This window comes from Hibiscus syriacus, unplaced genomic scaffold (assembly GCF_006381635.1).
Source record: "Hibiscus syriacus cultivar Baekdansim isolate YM2019G1 unplaced genomic scaffold, ASM638163v2 tig00110940_pilon, whole genome shotgun sequence".
NCBI lineage: Eukaryota > Viridiplantae > Streptophyta > Magnoliopsida > Malvales > Malvaceae > Hibiscus > Hibiscus syriacus.
Window position 1 is genome coordinate 3,053,058 of NW_024062923.1, and position 19,138 is coordinate 3,072,195.

General features: G+C 32.8%; 3 protein-coding genes, 2 non-coding genes and 2 pseudogenes across 5 annotated transcripts; 2 read left to right on the forward strand and 5 right to left on the reverse strand.

Moving 5' to 3' along the window:
• The first annotated feature begins 1,085 nt into the window (after nt 1–1,085).
• On the forward strand, nt 1,086–15,585 carry LOC120147395. The gene is made up of 4 exons (XM_039160769.1): nt 1,086–1,114; nt 1,193–1,201; nt 13,940–14,099; nt 15,298–15,585. Exons 3-4 carry the CDS (start codon nt 13,948–13,950, stop codon nt 15,359–15,361), a joined length of 216 nt encoding a protein of 71 aa, XP_039016700.1. The 5' UTR covers nt 1,086–1,114; nt 1,193–1,201; nt 13,940–13,947; the 3' UTR covers nt 15,362–15,585.
• LOC120147521 lies at nt 3,974–4,268 on the forward strand (annotated as a pseudogene).
• Nucleotides 6,595–7,032, reverse strand: LOC120147396. Its single transcript, XM_039160770.1, has one exon. It carries the CDS (start codon nt 6,806–6,808, stop codon nt 6,596–6,598), a length of 213 nt encoding a protein of 70 aa, XP_039016701.1. The 5' UTR covers nt 6,809–7,032; the 3' UTR covers nt 6,595.
• Nucleotides 8,288–8,629, reverse strand: LOC120147522. The gene has a single exon (XM_039160874.1). The coding sequence runs from the start codon at nt 8,627–8,629 to the stop codon at nt 8,288–8,290; it is 342 nt and encodes a 113-aa protein (XP_039016805.1).
• Nucleotides 11,705–11,866, reverse strand: LOC120147779. The gene has a single exon (XR_005518313.1). It is a non-coding gene; the product is annotated as a U1 spliceosomal RNA (small nuclear RNA).
• On the reverse strand, nt 12,884–13,045 carry LOC120147775. Its single transcript, XR_005518309.1, has one exon. It is a non-coding gene; the product is annotated as a U1 spliceosomal RNA (small nuclear RNA).
• Nucleotides 15,586–17,529: 1,944 nt separating the features above from the next.
• LOC120147523 lies at nt 17,530–19,078 on the reverse strand (annotated as a pseudogene).
• Nucleotides 19,079–19,138: the final 60 nt, after the last annotated feature.

Here is a 19,138-nt window from a genome sequence, read left to right on the forward strand (position 1 = left end):
ATAAAAATAATTAAGTAATAATAAAAAATATATATAATAGAAAAAGATAACTAAATATGTACATAGACAATAATAATAGAGAGGAAACTAAGTAAGATATATATATATACGTTAGTGACAATAAATAAAAATAAACAGTATATTTATATAAAAAAGTATAATAAGATACTAAAAAAGTATAATAAATACAAAAAACGGAAAGGATGAAAAGGAAACAAAATAATAAATAATAAGCGGTATAGTTAAATACATATAACAAGGACTAAAATGTAAAAAGAAAGAAAATTGTGGGCCAATTTAAAGATAGTTTGAGATTTACAGTCAAATGTGGGGGATTGAATTGAAAGGAAAATCGAATTACATGACCAAATTAAGAGAGGACCAGGGCTTAAATTAGGATTTAGGGTCAAAATAAATGCATTAAATCTGCGAGGGACCAAAAATGAGATTGCTCCATTTGCGTTTTAAAAACACACGGGTCGGGTCACGGTCCAAGCAGGTCGAATGGGCTTAATATATGACTCAAACAAAAAAAAATTTAGTTTCATTCCTTTCTTCAGAAATAAAAAAAAACCCTCGTCTCCTTCTCTCATTTCTCTATCGCCATTGTTCTTCAGACATGAAGAACATGGGCCAAGTTTTCCAGAATCCGGCCTTTGGCCTCCGAGCGCCGCCTCGCCGCCGCCGTTCATCTTCGGCAAAAAAAATTTATTTTTTTACAGTTCGAAAGCCCTTTACCCACGCTTCTCAAAAATGAAAAAAAATCCAACAAATAACGAGCCTCAGGGAGTAGATCTAGCTTCAAAGTTTTGAAACTCTCCCCTTGTTCATCGGCTGAAAACGTTTTTTTTCTTTTTTCTGGGTCGTCTTTCGAATCAAAACGCAGTACAAGGCCTAGAAATCAACATGCAAAGGCAAAAAAAACGGATGGACAAAGGTAAAAACACTGCTACCTTTTTATTTCCTTTCGAAACGATTACAATAACTCTGATTTGCTTCGTGGATTTTTTTTTTTTGAGTATTTTGTGTCTAAAGCTCTCTGGTATTATCTTCTGGAAAAAAAAAATCATCCCTCGTAGTGTTACAAATGGATCTATTTATACTGAAAAACTAACTATTTTTTAGACTCCTATTTAAAATATAACTCTAATGCGTTGTTGTTTGTTGATGATGGTTGTATCGTTCGTCGTACGTTTCGGGGTTGGAGTCCCGTATATCCACGAAGGTGGTTTACTGCCGAGAAGTACGGGGGAGAGGCGTGAACAGTGAAGACTCGTGAGGCATGGGGTCTTTGCGCGGCTGGAAACAAGGGATGTGGCGTTAGGGTTTGGTTTGATTACCAAACGAGTCTTCTGTTGGACCATCTGGGTTCCTGGGCCACGTGTATCTGTAATGGATCTTGGACCACCTGTAAAATGTAGCATAAATAATGAATAAATGAAAATATAAATTTATAATAATAAAAACAATATTATAAAATATAATATTAATCGATCGAAATTCAGTGTCTTCATTAATAATAAATTAAAGTCTATTATACTCGGGTTTAGGGAGTGTATCATCGTTGCTGCCACATATTATGGACCTCTGTAACCGTGATTGGTCTCTATCACTTCTACACGTGCCTCGTGAGTGTAACAGAGTGGTCGATATCTTGGCAAAACTAGCGTCGTCAATCCCTCTCGGCATCAACATCTTCCATGACCCACTTGAGGCGTGCTTGGAAGCCATGTAATAGACATGAAATAAAATCACAATAATAGAATCAAATTTGCTTATATGGTGGATTATATTAAAAATTCTGACGATTTGATTGTGGGAAATGGGATCCTCTAATATCGAATATTGATGAAAAATCTGAAAAACATTTAATATAATGTTGCACATGTAAAAGCTTAAAGGTATCCTATGGAGCGATGTGCTGTACATAATTATGTTTGTTTACTGACTTTTAATCTGTCAAAAGACTTTGTATTTGGGGTTTAAATAATGGCAATAATTAAGATGGCCGTTGGTAAACAACGTGGATCATTGTCCTTTAATGATTCAAAAGCGAATTTAAGCAAAGTTATAGAACATGTTTGGGAAAGCACGCAACCTGAGGCTCACCACACCCCAACTTGATGCCTAAAATACATTGTTTATTTGTTTTCCCCTTTTATTTAACTTGAGTTGTTACATATCATTTAAGTATAAACATATTAAGAGCACTTTTATTCTTTTATTCTTTCTTGGAATTCCCTTCTCTCTCTCTCGTCTAGATAGGATTGGGATTATATTTAAAATTTATTAAAAAAATATAGATTTATATAAGAGTTAGTTGCATCACATGTCCTCAAATTATGATCTTCGTTCTAAATTAGTCCCTTCACTTAAATATTCTAATTTTATCCACAAATTCATCCAAATATGCTATTTGAGTTGTTACATATTGTTCCCATTGTTTTTTTTTATTTAAACATTAGTTAAATAAGTTTTCTGACACATCATTTTTTCTAATAGTCTGAGATAATTATAAGATAGTATATGTTCATAATCTTTTTTTAACCATTGACAACGCACATATCCTGCAGACGTAACAACTCAAACGTAATATCATAAAGAAGAAAAACACATTTTTAACCACTAAAATCACTCAATGGGTCGTGATGTAACTTCGTTTTTAGGATAGTGTAAATCTATGTTAAATAATTAGCAAAGACAAGGTCTTGAATGAAACCTTATGAGCCAGAGTTTTGGTATTATAGTTGTGAGCCTATATTTTAGCTTAAGTGACCCTACAGTTATGGCCTATGGGCTGTGCCAACTACAGTTTCTCTATTGGACCCAATTTCTCTCTCTCTCTCTCTCCCTCTCCCTCTCCCTCTCTCCCTCTCTCTCAATATAGGTTCATAAGTAGGAATGTTCAAACGGTTAATTCAATCATCGATCAAATCAAATTAGTTAAAATTAAATTGAATGAAAATTTTCAATTATTAACCGAACCGAACAAAGTTCGATTAATTTTATCAGTGACCAAATTAATCGATTTTTTTCGTTATATTATTTTGAATTTAATAGATATTTTTTATTAAAATTTGTTGGGTCTTGAAAGTTTAATGTGTCTAATGTGGTTAAAAATAGTTAGATTTAAATTCTTAATGGGTTTGAGCTTAATATATATAATATATAATATATTAAATAATTAAATTTTCGGTTAATTAATCAATTTCAAACCAAATTGACCGTTAATTGAACTTTGAAAATTTTATTAATCGTTAATCGATTTAACATCAAATTAATTGAACTGTATTTTAATTCGATCGATTAATTCAATTAAAACCGAATAGTGAATACTCATACTCATAAGTTTACTTTAAAAAAAGTACACTGTGCATTTTTCTTTGGTTGTCCTCCCTGTTCTCCTTTGTCCTAACTAAATAGGATTGACCCGTGTTATTCACTTAGTTTTGGTGCGTGAGTCTCCTAGCAAGGTTTTTCTACATACATAAAGACTCGAACTCGAAACCTACTTAAACGATATCAAGCTGTTTACAGCTTGAACTAACCCGTACAGTAAATTATGCATTTAATCCACCAGTTTTACTGTCCTTATTTGGTCATGTAATTTTAAATTAATTTTATTTAAAAATAATAATTTTATTAAAAAAAATCAAATGTTACATTATAAAAATGAACATCATTCACATGCATACAATGATGTGTTTAGTATATTTGAATTAATTATCAAAATAAATCTAGATTAAATTCTAAATTAGTGAAACTTCAGCTTGGAACTAAAGTGTAGGTAAAGCATTCACCAGAATTTTCTATTTTTTTATTACTTAATAAGACATGAAAGGTAGGAAAATTAGGTCTGATATTACCAAAAATCAAGAAGAAAAACTAATTTGATGCACACAAAAAAAGAACATTGAATGCAAAAATTTCCTACCCCACCAAACGGTTCCGGGAAGTTTCACCTCGAAGTCACATGATGAAGCTTTGGGAATCCTTAAATCCTTCTCATGTTTGTGCATTGGAGAAGATGTCGGATTGGGATCCAGTTTTTGCGGCGGTGCTGCTCTTCATAGCGCTATCGCCGGGGCTGCTTTTTCAGATTCCGGCAATCCCGTTTTGTTGAGTTTGGTAACTATCAAACCAGTGGAGCCTCCATTCCGGTGCGTTCCATTATTTACTTCGCACTTTCCTTGTTAATTATTCGGATCAAGGTTCACATTGGCTACTTTTCTCATTCCAACTATCCACTTTCTCTTATGATTTTCTAGCGTATAATGGGTAACATCCCATTCGTATAAGATAATTTTTGACAGATAAAATCGAGAGATTTCCGAATTAAAATGAATTACATCTTGTAAGTTGGCATCGAAAATACTCAACTAAAGAATGAACAGGGTATGGGCATTAGAATTTTCCCTATTCCCACTCCGCTGATGCTACTCCAACTCCAGCTTTTGCTTCTTTCTCCGATGACTCAATTATTGCTTTTTTGTCCATTTTTATATGAAGTATAAACCCACGTACCAGTGTCCAATCCAAATAAAATGGCACAATTTACTGAATTGTGGATCTGCAATTGTATGTGAAGGTCTTCGACTCTTCATTTCATAATGTCGTAACCGGTTTTCGTCCGGATACGAAAAATTTATTTGGCGGAAAAATTGATGTGAATAAATGATTTTTGAAAATAATTTGGGAGTCGCCATCGGCCTTTTGGGTCAGGTAGGTCGAATACCTAAAAATTATTTTTTAAAAGAGTTTTAAGAAAACATCAATTAAAAAATGAACTGATCTGCGTTTATAACCAAAAATTCGTTCTTTTTAATAATAAAAAGGAATTCGTGGTCGGTTACGTTTAGGGAAGGATTAGCACCCCTACAACGCCCAAAATTGGTACTTTTTAATTATAAATTGTCTCTATTATTAAAAATTCAAAATATATTTAATTTATAATCTTATTATTTCAAAATTATATAAAAAATATTTAAAAATATCGGAAAAGTATTTCTAGGTGCCTTAAGACAGCTCTTTTCTTTGATATTAATAAATATTAATTAGAATAAAATTAAATAATAATTTTTTATAATATTTAATTTTAAAATACCAGAATAGGACATCCAGTTGTATTAAGACTGCCCTTTTCTTCGATATTGAAAAATAAATATTAAAATAATTTATTGAAAAAAATAAATTATTATTTGTTATATATATATTTATGACTACATAATAATAATAAAAATATTTAAATATATAAACAAATAAAATTAAAACAATAAAAATACAATTAGAACTATATGAAAATATTTAAAATTGGTGACTAGATTATAGTAAAATTAAAATTAAATATCCAATTCATAATTAATCAAAATTATAGGGATTAAACATGCTATTTTCTTATTTATTAATTCAGTGACTAAAATAAAACTTATCTAAAATTTGAATATCAGATTAAAATAAATTAAAAATATAAACTCGGGATTAAAATATTAATTATTAAAATTAAGGGATTAAATATGTTATTTACCCTAAATATATTATTTTAATATAAAGAACTAAAATAAATAAAATTAAAATTAAAGAACCGAATTAAAAGGATTATAAATTGATTTAGTGACTAAAATGTAAAGTTTACAAATTTGAGGATGGTGGACGGGATTTAACAATAAAAAAATTACACAAATAGCCCTCCCCGAAACGACATCGTTCGGAAAGGACTATTTAAAGCCAAACCCGGCTGGCCCGAAGGGCCAGCTTCATTTCTCGTTTTTTTCCTCTCTCTCTCTCTTCTCTGAGAGAGAGAATTTTCTCTCGCTTCTCTCTAAAACAGAGAGAAGCTAGCCGGCCGACAGCCGTCCGTCGGCGTTCTTCCACCGCCGGCCACCGTCTTCGGTGGCCGGAAAATTTTTTTTTATACTAAAATATAGATCGGTGGCCATTGCTATCCACACTCTTCTTTTCTTCGCCATCTATGCTGTTTTGATCATGGCCCTCCACCTCCATATCTACACTGGCTGAGTCCCCCCGGTGCCGGTGAGATTCAAGATCTGTGTTGGGTTTTATTTTCTTTATCAATCTGTGTATTAGCTTCTTTCAGTTTTGGACCAATTAAGTGTTTGTCAAACATATCTTTAATGACCAAAGTTTACCTTTTTACAATTAAGAAACCCACCACAACAACAAAAAAGAAACTTTGTTTTTTTGTATTTCGTTGCTACATCGTCTCGTTTTGGTATATTATGTTAAGCTTTGTTTTTTGGATGCTGGAATTCAGCCCTCGCCATGTTTTATTTTGCTTGATAGTATGATAATTCATAGACAATTGAGCTTTAGTTTTGCTAAGAATTGTAAAGTAAAACAAAAATACTGGACATAGTTAAAGTTGAAATGATCAACGATCTTTGGCCTGAGTAAATTTCGTAGTACAAATTGAACCACCTTGTCATGAAATATCATTCATTATTACATCTGGTCATGAATTCTCTTGCCAACATGAAAGAAACTAGAACATGAGTTTCATCCAAGTAAAAAAAAAAATTAGAGCCAATGAAAAAGAAAGAAAGAAAAACAAAGTACCCTTTTTGGTTGAGAGTATGAATCAGTTAATATGTATGTGAACACCAATAGCAACGATCAAGATAGTGATTATGCAGAAGTATATGACTGCATGAACCAGGATAGCTATCCCACTTGTGCACATATTACCAAACTGTATCACCCTTGTCCTCGACGGCAGTTGAAACAACAACCCCGGTGACAAGAGTATGAACAAAACTACCGAAACGATCACCGGTCCCCAATCTGCACTCATTTCTTCTCTTTCTTTATTGCTTTTGCTTTCTCTAGTTCGAAGGGAAACTTATGAATGTTTGAGAACTTGTCTTCTGTTACAAATGGGAGAATGGAGAGTTGTGCATTCTATTATGTAGGGGTGGGCAATGGAACAAATGTATGCTAAACTTAGTGAGAAAGAAGGGTTTAAGCTTAATGGGGAGGTAAGGAATGGAAACGTTAGTGGGTTTGCTTTATGGAGAACGCCATTTTCTTTCATTTGCTTTTGATATATTGTTTTAATTCTAGGTTTCTTTTAGATTGCTTTATTGCTTTTTATTAAAGATTCAAAAGAAGGTAATGAATTGTAAAGCAGCTGCGTCTGCATGTGTAAAGTTGAGACTTTACTTTGAAATATTGTTTCCTTGTGATTTTTGCGTAATTTCTGTAGGTCCTATGTACCCTGGTAAATACGTGTTTAGAAATTTCAAATGCTGGGAGAACATTTATGGAGAGAATTTGATTAGGTAGTATCTATTCAGAATTTTAGTAGTCATTGATAATGCACACATAAATGTTTAAACTCGAGATCTCCAAAGAGAATAATATTTCTTTCTACCATTAAAATGGGTTGATGGATTCGTTTTATTGTCATATCATGATTATAGACATAATGGATAATGGATGTTAAAGTGATGAACTGTAATAAACAAATAAAAATCTGGTTTGTAGGTTGTTGAGCATGTAGCTATTGTTGTAGCAATATTCAAGAACAAGTAAAGAACAATAGCATATACATAAAGGATTAGTGACTCGAAGATTATTACAGTTTGGGCTAATTTTAGTTTTGGTCATTATGCTTTGTATATATTTCAATCATACCCTTTTAGCATGATTTTGGTGTTAGACACAAAACGCACTAAAATGTATTGGATTGTACCTAGCTCAGAACAATCAATGATGATTCCACTTTTACAAGCATTTCAAGGATTTAACAATATCAAACCACCACAAAATTATTTCGTTTTTAGGTTAAAAGTAAAAAAATAATCTAAATAATAAATTAATATAATTTAGATATAGTTTATTTTTGAAAATTATAGAAGATTGATAGTGATTAAATTGAACACGAGAAGTCTTCAATTCTAAGACTCCACGTGTTGGACACTTGAATCGCTAAGCGTGTCTGACACCTATAGACCTTGTCCAAATAATCTACCACATGGTACAATAATTAGGACTAAATCGCCAATGATTGATAAAGTAGTAGTTGTATGCTTGCAAGATAAAGTGACTTTGAAAAGACCAATTATATTTACTCAATAATTAGACCATGATTTATGCATCTAATTAAATTACGAAATCAGACCCTTGCTGAATCTTAAGTCAAAAGCACTTCAACTATGAAACAATTACAGATGGTTGAACTGTCAAAGGAATTTATTAACCAAGTTCAGCACAATTCGGAACTCTATCTATCAGTGTTTCAGTCACTAATTTCTCGGGACTTCAATTAGTTTTAGAGTTGTTTTTCAAGCTTGAAACGTTCTTGAACAGAAGAGATGTAAGCTGCAGCCTTAATATCAACACACTCGTCGCCGACAACGCCGAATAAATTGTCGATATGGCTTAAATTTTTACGGTTCTTGTCAGCAGGTACAACGAACGAGATCCGCTTCGGTTGTGAAATCATGTAGTCCTCCCTGGAAAGTCGAAAGTCGACCGAAGCTGTTGTAGAAGAACCCTGGTTTGGCTTAACCTTGGCGATGTATTGCATGGCTGCTGCAGCCGGCTTGACCGCTCGGTACAGCGGCGTCAGCTTCGCCTTGATGAACCCTCTGCCTTTGCTGTTGGACTCCATCTTTAAACCTGCGTTGCTGTTCGATATCGGATCACTAAATCAAATGGCAAGTACTGAGTAGGAAGAAAAGAGTAAGTGGCTTTATATAATACTTAAAGTGCACTGTTTTATTGTGTGTTAATTAAGAGATTTCAGGTAAACATGCGGATTCAAGATAGTTTGTTGTCCGTAACTAAATAATTAAGAGAATAATCTTCTTTATGTACAAGGTTATGCATAAATTTACCCATATTCCAATTATTTGTGGAAACTTGTAAAGCAGATTATGCTTTGTTGGAATATAAGTATATAAAGAAGTTGGACACATTGAAATAAATTTCATGCTTTATAGATATTAGTATAGGATTGGTGATTTGTATGATTTTATGCATGAACCGCTGGCCTCAACAAGTTGTTAGGGGAATCAGAACCAAATGGCAAAGTGAATGGGCTTATCGGTTAGGCAAAAACAGTGGAACCTACCTAGTAGAATATATAACAATATACATTCAAAGATATGTTGAATACAAATATTAAAATTAAAATAAAGAATCTGAAACGTATAATTTATAACATCGTGATATGCATGTAATTGTCAGATTAATATAAAAGATGGCATTAGCCTCATGAACCCAACATTTATTACCCAACACAAAAGGAGGCCCAAACTTATAGGCTCTTCACAAATTACTTAGCAAGGCAGGCTCAGATATGCACTGATCAACCGTCAACAATATGGTAATTCGTAAGCAGCCTGCATTACATACAAAGTAAATATACATTTTGGTACTTAAACTCGGTTTAACGGTGTAATTTAGTACTTAAATTTGGTTTGAAGGTGTAATTTAACATGGAATAAGTTTATAGTTTTATTTTATTAAAAATTTAAACACAAAAACATTACACATTTTTTAATATGCATTATAGTATTGCATGATCATATGAAATAAATTTATAAATATGAAAACAAAAGAAATGTACTATAAAATTGAAAAATGACAAGCTTGGTCCCAAGCCCCGCTAACAGTTTAGTCAGCTCATTTTAATATTTTAATAGTCTTTCAAATATGGATGAATCTTTGAGTTTGAACAAATAACATGACTCCGTACCAATCTAAAAAACTATCATTACCATATTCAAAGCAGTTTATTTTATAATCATTTAGGCCAATAGGAATATATATATATTTTAAATAGTCTAAGGAAACATTCAGAGTTTTCGTACTCTATTGACGACACACATTTACAGACGCAATTATTAGAATATAAAATTTATAAGAAGAAAAATTGAATAAAAAAATTTGTCATGAATTCTTAAGTGGTGCAATGAGTATTGGATTAATTTTGAGGATGAAACACAAATGGCTAGGCTTGTGCAAAACAAGAAAGGGGTTTATGGTCCAAAGTGCAAACCCAGGACAATGATTCATTCATCAGATATTCATATAAAAAGTGAAGAAAAAGAGAGCAAAACATGGATATAATGTTTTTTTGAAGAATCCGAAACATAGCCGATCTGTAAAGGAAAACCAGACAAATTAGTTAGGTTAGATTCCGTCTATATTGGTGAAAGAAACGTCCTTTTATCATATCTTTATTACAAAGAGAGAAAAAAAGCAGCAAAGTTCATTGATAAAATACGTTAATATGGATACAAAATATGGTTGATTTTATCGAAAAGAGAAACCTAAATTTCTGCCTGAAAATTGCAAGGTGAATTAGCTTTAGTTTTTCTAACGTGCGAAGATCATCAGCAGCAATGATGATGCATGCTTTGATGATTACGAAGCAACTTATAATTAGCTCTATCAAACGAGGGTCCTCCACCTAATGTTCTTTTAACAAATTAGGTGTAATAGAAGCAAATCCAACTTTCTCTATTTGCATCAAATTTTGAAATTTTCTTTACAAATACCTCCTTCTTTTTTCCTATATAAAGCAAAGATTTGGGATTCCCACCCATTCTAAATTTTATCATACTAACATACCGCTTTCTGATATGATACTGTTTGTTCCTCTCTATTTTTCTGCATTTTCTGCTTCATTGATCGTCAATGGCCAGACAGTGTACTTCCGGCTGCAATCTGCTTGAGAATTGAGTTGAAAATTCGATGTTGGCACGGTTCACTCAAATCAAATCTCTCAGCAGTGGCTGAGATGTTTATTCTGATTGAGCCGTGCCAATATCACATTTTGTTACATATCTGATATCACCAAGTTCGGATACTTTTTTCAGTATAAAGCATCCTATGATTTCCATTTTTTTCTCTTTCCTTTTGTATTCATATTATATCAAAACAGATCCATGCCATTGATTCTTATATCGTTCTTTATTGCGGTAATTTTGGCTCATCTTTCAGAAAGCAAAAGGAGGATTCTAATGCCAAAGAAGACTTTCCAGTATCTCGACTGTTCTTATATGAAGCTTATTGCAGCCACTGATGATGAAACTCACACTACTATATATGGCACTTCAGATTATGGTTTCTACACGGCATCAAAACCATGTGAATATCAGTTTGTTTTAAATTTTGGTATCTCGAGTTCTATTGACTATGATTTTCAGTTATGGCATCGGCGTCTTGGTCATCATTCAGTTCAAATTCAACGCAATGCAATATAATCTTTTAACAAGATTTTTATAAATAAAAACACTACTTTATTATGTTCTGCTTCTTGTACCGGCAAAAGCAACAAATTACCATTCAGTTTGTCTTATTCGAAACTCTTTGAGCTATTTGAAGTTAATTTGTGCGGACCAATATTTTTCGGTACACTAGAGAAATGTTGATACAAAAAGAAAACAAATGCATGTGATGGGAAACGGATCAAATAGTCTCATTTTTCACGACTAATGTGTATTTTCATACGGCATGGTGTCAAGCATGATCCCCAAGGCACTGTTTTGATTGAACTCAACACCCAACATTGCTTCAAGCTGGTAACATACGTAGTGCCATCAGATAACTTCTTAATTTTCATCATCAATGAGGCTGCAGCCAGAACAGAAGAAATTTGCAGATGAAACAACCGAGGAAAGTAAATTTATTTGGACAAATGAATTGATAATTGATAAAAACCTCTTACTGGAATTGGACGGGGGCCGCGCGAACGCAGGCCCCCACTGCCACAAATTATGACGTAGGCTCTCCTACTTTGAGGAGACCTTAGGCAGGGGCCCTTCCCAAGTGCAATGGAAGTCTCTTACCTAGGCCATGAGTCTTAACGATCACCCATCGACCCCGTCCAGGTAAGTATGTCGCAATGCGGCCAGCTGCTTTTTATTTATACGATCACGCTTGCGCTCCTCCCATTTGTTTCTTCGGTGTGGGATTAGTGCTTCAGCATGAAGAACCGTTAAAACATCCGAGGAAATCATTCATGGGATTTATAAATTCACAAGCAAACTTGGGAAAATGTTCACCGATGAAATTCAGCACCGAAAACGGTTCGCTTATATCCCTATTGTGTCATATATGGACACTATCCTTGAAAATTTTCATTAAACTTACTAGATATATCAGTATTCTATTAGAGAAAAAAATTCAAAATTTTTAGAATGAAATTATTTATTTTTTCTTCAATCTATAACCTCAGAGAATATTTTATTTAAACTATATTCATGAGCTTTAGTAATCAATTTATTTTTAGTATATTTAATTATATACAAGTCGAAGCTACATCCTTGAGTAACTTGAGATTGTTATGTCCGCAACCACACTGTCTTATGTTTCTGTCAAAAAATGATCTAAACCAAATTCAGATCTTGCAAGTTGAAAAACCTCATGATCCAATAACTTTTCATATGCAGTATTGGGCAACAAGGCAAAGCCAACTAGCAATTTGCTACTGAACACCCTGTTTTTGTTTCTTCTGTTGTTTGTTAGTGGCTTTAAACAACACTAAAACAGCTCATTGCTTTGCATGGCATTAAACAGTGTTCGTTGTCGGAGTTCTCATTAGCTTTATCTACGTGCATCCATGAACATTAAGTTGCTCATTTTTCTTTATCAGAATTAGGAAATTAGTACACTATAGTCAACATTGCTTCAAGCATAGACATCATGACCATCAATAAGGATGTAAGCATACCACTGCTACTAGAACAGAAGAATTTGACTGATGAAACAAGCAAAGCATGTATGATTTACCTCTGTCCCATTGTCGCCGTCTGAGAAGCTTAGAATTTTGATCCTGCTTAAGACTCAAGTGTATAATCAATTGAAATTCTTCACTCGACATAAACAATTTTAACAAATTTATTATTGAATTGATCGGGTGGCCGCGCGAACGCAGGCCCCCACTGCCACAAATTATGACGTAGGCTCTCCTACTTTGAGGAGACCTTAGGCAAGAGCCCTTCCAAAGTGCAATGGAAGTCTCTTACCTAGGCCATGGGCCTTCATGATTACCCATTGACCCCGTCCAGGTAAGTATGTTGCAATGTGGCCAGCTGCTTTTTATTTATACAATCTCGCTTGTGCTCATTCCATTTGTTTCCTCGTTGTGGGACTACTGCTTCGGCATGAAGCAACGTTGAGACAACCTGGTGACAAGGCTGAACGTCGAAATGAAGAGATCACGGGTTTTACAATTTCACTGATGAAGAGTTTATTGCAAAACTTAACCTGTTTTTACTTTTATCTCGTACTTTTTTAAAATTATTTTTGTACAGATTAAAAAATAAAGTCATAAAATAAAATATTTTGGCCGATTATACTAACTGATTTCACTGATGGAATAGAGAATAAGCTTGAACAGAAGAATTTAACAACATCCTCATTGATGATCATGGTCTCTGTCTATTTAAGATGAAATTGTCTGATGGCAGTACCTTTTTATCAATCAGCTTGAAGCAATGTTGAGTTCCGATCAAAACAGTCCTTTCTTCAAAGTCCAAGATAGAGGGACGGGTTCATGCTTTACACCAAGCAATGTTGAGTTCCGTTTCCCATCACATGCATTTGTTTTCTTTCAGCAACTTCATGCTTGAATTTTTTTTATTAAACCCCAAACTATACCACCGATATCCCTCTGAATAAGACCTTTGATTTAGGGGAAACAAATCAATTTTAATTAATCACATTTTATAATCTTTAATTTGTTTATAATAAGCTATGAACCTTGATTTTCTCCTAGAGTAATGGATCCTCAATTATTAAAAGGATTAAAATGCCCAATAAAATAATAAAAGGGCCAAGACTCAAACCTAATTCAAAAGGTCCAGCTTACTCCAGCCCCCAAGAGCAAGTACAAAAAAAAAAATCCCCAATTATAAAGCCCTTCCATTTGAATTCATCACTAAAAATCCACTATTTTCCGAGTCTAGGGGTTAGAAAATGGCACTGACAAACTTCATATTAACAGTTGCAGGCGTTAGCGCGGTGGTTCTTCTATTGCGAAGCGACGTTAAACAATCGGCTGCGATCTTTAGGCGCAACGTTAAACATATAAGGAATTGGCTTGAAGAAGAATCTTCTTCTGCTTCCAAGTAACCGTTTTTCTTTACTTTCTCTGCTTTACGTATTTGTATTGGCTTTTAATTATTTTGTTTCAACTTCTGTTAGTACTCACGGTAGGTTTTTTTTGTTGGTTTAATCTGAACTGTGTTGGATATATATGATAAAAAAGAAAGAGGCGTTCCATTACAAATTTTATGGGTATCTGGAATTATTGAGTTTTAAGCTTTGTGATATTCTGGAATGAAAACCCAGAAAGGAAACAGAAAGAGTAAGCTCCCAAAAGTGAGTCAAATCGAAGGGGTTTTATTATAAATAATTAAATCCTTGATGTTGCAAGGAAAATAGTAAGATATAACAAGTTATTTGGTATTGGAACTGTGGTTTTGTCTTATGTGTGTTGCAGAGGATATAGCATGAGAAAGAAACAATTAGTATTGGAATTATATTGCCTGATTGGCTAAGGAATCTTTTGGAATTCATTGTATCTTTAGAATCTACTTCACATTAGTCTGGTTTTGTTTCACTTAGCTTATATTCTGATTATGTTTTTGAAGCTAAGCTGAATTGCACTTATGACAAACCAAATTTAATGGGACTTAGTTCTGCTTCAGTTTTTTTTCTTTTTTCTAAATAGAAAGAGTAAGTTTTGTAAAATTTCTTTCATAAGGCCAGTAGGGGTGTTTTCTGCTTTGATTTCACATCTATCTGATAGTTTTGAGGTAATATGCGACTATGCGTAGCATGTATAATGGCCGACAGTCTTGTCATGAATTTGGTTTAAACGTAATCACAACATTATCCCAGCTCCCACCGGTTCTTCTCTCTTCCTTTAATTTTACCATGTCTGATTTTTGTAAGTTTGATTGTTCTTGCACGTGGATTGAACTGGAAACTTGTAGCTAAAACTTAGTGGCACATACCTGTTACCTTTCATGATTAGATTCCTCGAGAAAGTTTGGAAAAAGTAGTTGTTCCATAAAACGTGTACCTGCATGTTTGTAAGAAAATTACACATCACCATCAATTCTGGTTCTGTGGTTAAGGTTGTTGAACAATGTGATTGCCCATGAATCACTTATCCTGGGAACTTATTTCTTTCTCAATCATGCTTCCCACTCTTCATTATTTTTTTTTTGTTTATGTCGCCAGTGTCTGTTCTAACATTGGTTGCAGACGGTTCTTTTCTTAACACAAGGCTTAGTTCTCACATTGATCCTCTTCTTTCAGGGCAGCGGAGAAGGCAAAGCCCAAGAAATTGGAGTCCAAGGTACCCCCTAAGGAGAAGGACTAGTTTCTTTGTATGGAGTTTAGATTTATCTATTATAACATGCAGTTAATTTTTTTGAATATCTGGGATTTTTATTCAGAATAAATGTTGATTAATGTCTGGGTTTATATGCACTTCATAACTACTTAATTTTGTTGTCTTTAACGTTTTTCGGTTTGTTAATAGACAGATTTGTTTACCTGAGAGTTAATACTTCTTAGAAATGTCGCTCTTATTTTGATTAGCATATAATACAGCTAAGAAAATGGTGCACAAAGGGTAGAAATATTCAGTTGAGGTGCATTTTTATAGGGTTGTAATGAACTTTGAACAGTTTAGAAGCTCAAACTTGATTTGTAATTCATTGTTCGAAACTTGACTAAGCTTGATTGAACATTGTTATAAATCTTAAGCTCTACTTGAAGTGAAATTGAACTACTTGAGGTTGGCTTGATCAAGTTTATTTCTATAATTTACATGAATTTTTAATGTGCTTCATACACATTTCTTTTATTTAAATAGCAAATTATAGATTTTGGAGCTTACGTTTAAGGATATACATATATTAGGACAAAGCAGCAATTTAGTTTTATAAATAGCTTATAAATAAAAAGATACACATATATTTAGGATAAAACAGTAATTTAATTTTATAAATACTTTATGAATAAATAAAAAATGGTTAGGCTGATGAGTTATTCCAATCGAGTTATAAAATACTTGAATTTGGTTTCAGCATGAGTTCGGTCCAACACTGGTTCAATTAAAATTTCTTTTTTTTAGTTGAATTTGAATAATTTGTGGGTACATATCTCATTTAAACCTTTACAACGTTTCCAATCGATGAGATCCAAGTACTCTGAAATTATAAATTGTTCCAAGGGTTGAATACATATTGATCCTTTAAAAAAATTATAATTATCATTTAGCCCCCTTGAATATTTGGAATTTTCTAATTATTTTCTTTTTCTTTTTATTTTTCTAATTAATATATATATATATATATATATATATATATGTATTTGGTACAACTATTGATATATGACTTCTTGGCTGATTAATTTTGGATCGGATATTGTAGAGGTTTATTATGGGATAGCTCTCTGAACCTTGTTTGCATAATCTAAAATGCTATGATTCAAATTTTGTACATTTGTTTAAGAGATCTAGCACTTGATCTCGAACTTGTTTGCTCTATCCACAACGTTAAAATTCAAACATTGAACATTTTAAGAAATCTAACACCTGATCCGCTAGACCAACATATAATTAATATATATTGATATGTATATATACAGAAAAAAATGATAGAACTTACCATCAAAGTTTTATATTATATATATAAATATATAATAATTCATATAAAATATCCTTTCAAACTTCTACGGTGTATATTATTACTCTCCTCCTATATTCCAATGAACTTGAACGGGAAACAGCTATGCAAACTCCACAAATGTGTCTCCAATGAAGCTTTCGCCATATACAGAAAACACCAAGATTGTAATTGATGTAGCACAAAAGATATAAGGGATGAAAACATGAAGGTGTAAGGAACATGAGGTGCAATATATAAGTCCAGCTCACTATTGTACTGAATTGTCAAAGTGACTTCGAAAAGGACCTTCCAATGACTTTAAAAAAGATGGAGACATCCAGACTAGGTGAGAATTGTTTTCTGCTTTCGATTTTTCTGCATTTGTCCAAATTCTTTGAATTTAAAGATTGATTTTTTTAAAGGAAAAGTAGAAAAGGGCATGAGGTGGAATAATAGGAAAGCAGCCATGTAATTCAATCAATCTCTTCACCTAGTAATGTTCAATCCCCACTCTCTTCATTTATTGATTGCTATCTGAATTTCTTTGGATGAATTTAGTTATTTATGATCATCGTTTTTAATAGTAATAAAATTGTTGTCCAATACATACTTTCATTTGCTTCAGTCCAATTCCAAAAAGGATGGAAGGTGGAATATAGTATAATGCTTTTTTTTGGGTGGTAAAGAAGGGATACTATCATAGGCCTCCTTAAAAACTCCCCCAAGCCATAATAAGAGATAATATTTAATGTAATTCAAATTTACAATTATAATGCTAAAAGGATCAAAGTCTAAAGACCATTAAACTGATAATTTTTATTTGAATAAAAGTATATATTGTATCTTATAAGGATTATATCTCATCCTTATTAATTTACAGACTAAACCCTAACAAACATTGATGAACAAAAAAACTACCTATATTATACGGAGGGTTAAATTCAAGAACATCGGTATGTCCCTTAACTGATATGCATATAACAGTTTCATCTACCAATGTATATGGATGATGATAGTGATGATGATGATGGATTTCAAAAGGGGGTGTGTAAATTTGCATTTGGCTCAAGATATGTTCAAAATTGTCGGTTGGCTTCTGTACAGGATGAGTGTGCATTCCTTCATAAGTGGTCACTACCACATTTTCATCTTTCGTTAGACGTTGGACTTGCTTCTTTACATTGCATCCTTCATGTGTGCATCGGTAATAGCTCCTGTACATGCAAATTTACTAATACCATTAGTTGAGTTCAAACCCTTGCATTTCGTTTATCTAAAAATCTCATAAAGAATATGTAATAATGTAAACACGATAATAATGAATGTAACATAATTAAAAAATAAAGAATATCAATATTTTACGCGAAAAAATCCTTTCAATAAAAAAAAGCACATATAAAAGATGAGGAAATTTACTGTAACTAAAAGTACCAAAATATTTGTGTTTAAATATGATTTAGGGTTTAAACAACTAAGATCTAAACTCTAATTCATAGTATATATTTATTTATAGGAATAAGTTTCTTATTTACAAAAGAAACTTGCATTAAGAGAAATACACTCAAATTGAGTTTTTATACTCTTCATCAACATCATTTTTATATTAGTTCAGATCAAAGAGATTTGATCATATCACTCAAAATATAAATAATATTGGTGACATATACACATATATATTCCATTAGACACCATTCTTCATTTCCTATTGGGTTTTATAAGCTCTTAGCTTAATTTGTAACATCGTTCTGTAAGCTCTTACCTTAATTTGTAACATCTTTTTGCTTTTAAGTGATTATATAAGCACGTTTGACCATTTAAATGCCTCAAAAAGAAGGAAGAAAAAACCTAGACAAGAAATTGTATATACATATGCAAACAAATTCAGAAAACCGTAGGCAATACTGTTCACCAAAACATGATAAACTACTGTATCATATACATCAAAAGATCTTAAGATCTTAGTTACTCTTAGAATTTGCGGTAGCATGCATGAAATGGAACAAATTAAGAAAGAAAGAGGTGATTAAGCTAATGATATAAACAAGGCAAGACACAAACCTTGGGAATTTGTTGTTCTTAACAGCTTTTTGGCCATATTTCCTCCAACGATATCCATCGTCGAGTATATCAACTTGACTCCTTGTTTGAAAAGCATATCTGGGCTTCTTTATCTTCTTTTCCATTTTTTTACCTGATTTTACAAATTCCCTATGATCTTCTGGTTTCTTTATCAAGTCTTCGGTCTAAACCCTAATAACCCATCGACGGAATTCCCATGAAAATTGTTGAGAACTTGAGAATTAGGCGCCATGTTTAAAGGTAAAGACTGATCTGCTGCTGCTGGGGCTGGGGCTGACATAGGAAAGAACATTTGATAATTCTCCATATGTAGTAAAAGCCAGCACTGCTTATATATGTGTGAAGAAGAAAACATACAAAGCAATATATATAGCGGTTAAAGGCGTCGTAGGCGGCACGTTTTC

What these genes read in the sequence shown, in the direction of transcription:
- LOC120147396 (XM_039160770.1), bottom strand. Translation starts at nt 6,808, where the DNA reads ATGAGTGCAGATTGGGGACCGGTGATCGTTTCGGTAGTTTTGTTCATA.
- LOC120147522 (XM_039160874.1), bottom strand. Translation starts at nt 8,629, where the DNA reads ATGGAGTCCAACAGCAAAGGCAGAGGGTTCATCAAGGCGAAGCTGACG.
- LOC120147395 (XM_039160769.1), top strand. Translation starts at nt 13,948, where the DNA reads ATGGCACTGACAAACTTCATATTAACAGTTGCAGGCGTTAGCGCGGTG. An exon ending in GAATCTTCTTCTGCTTCCAA is followed by an intron (nt 14,100 to 15,297) that starts GTAACCGTTTTT and finishes CTCTTCTTTCAG; the next exon opens with GGCAGCGGAGAAGGCAAAGC.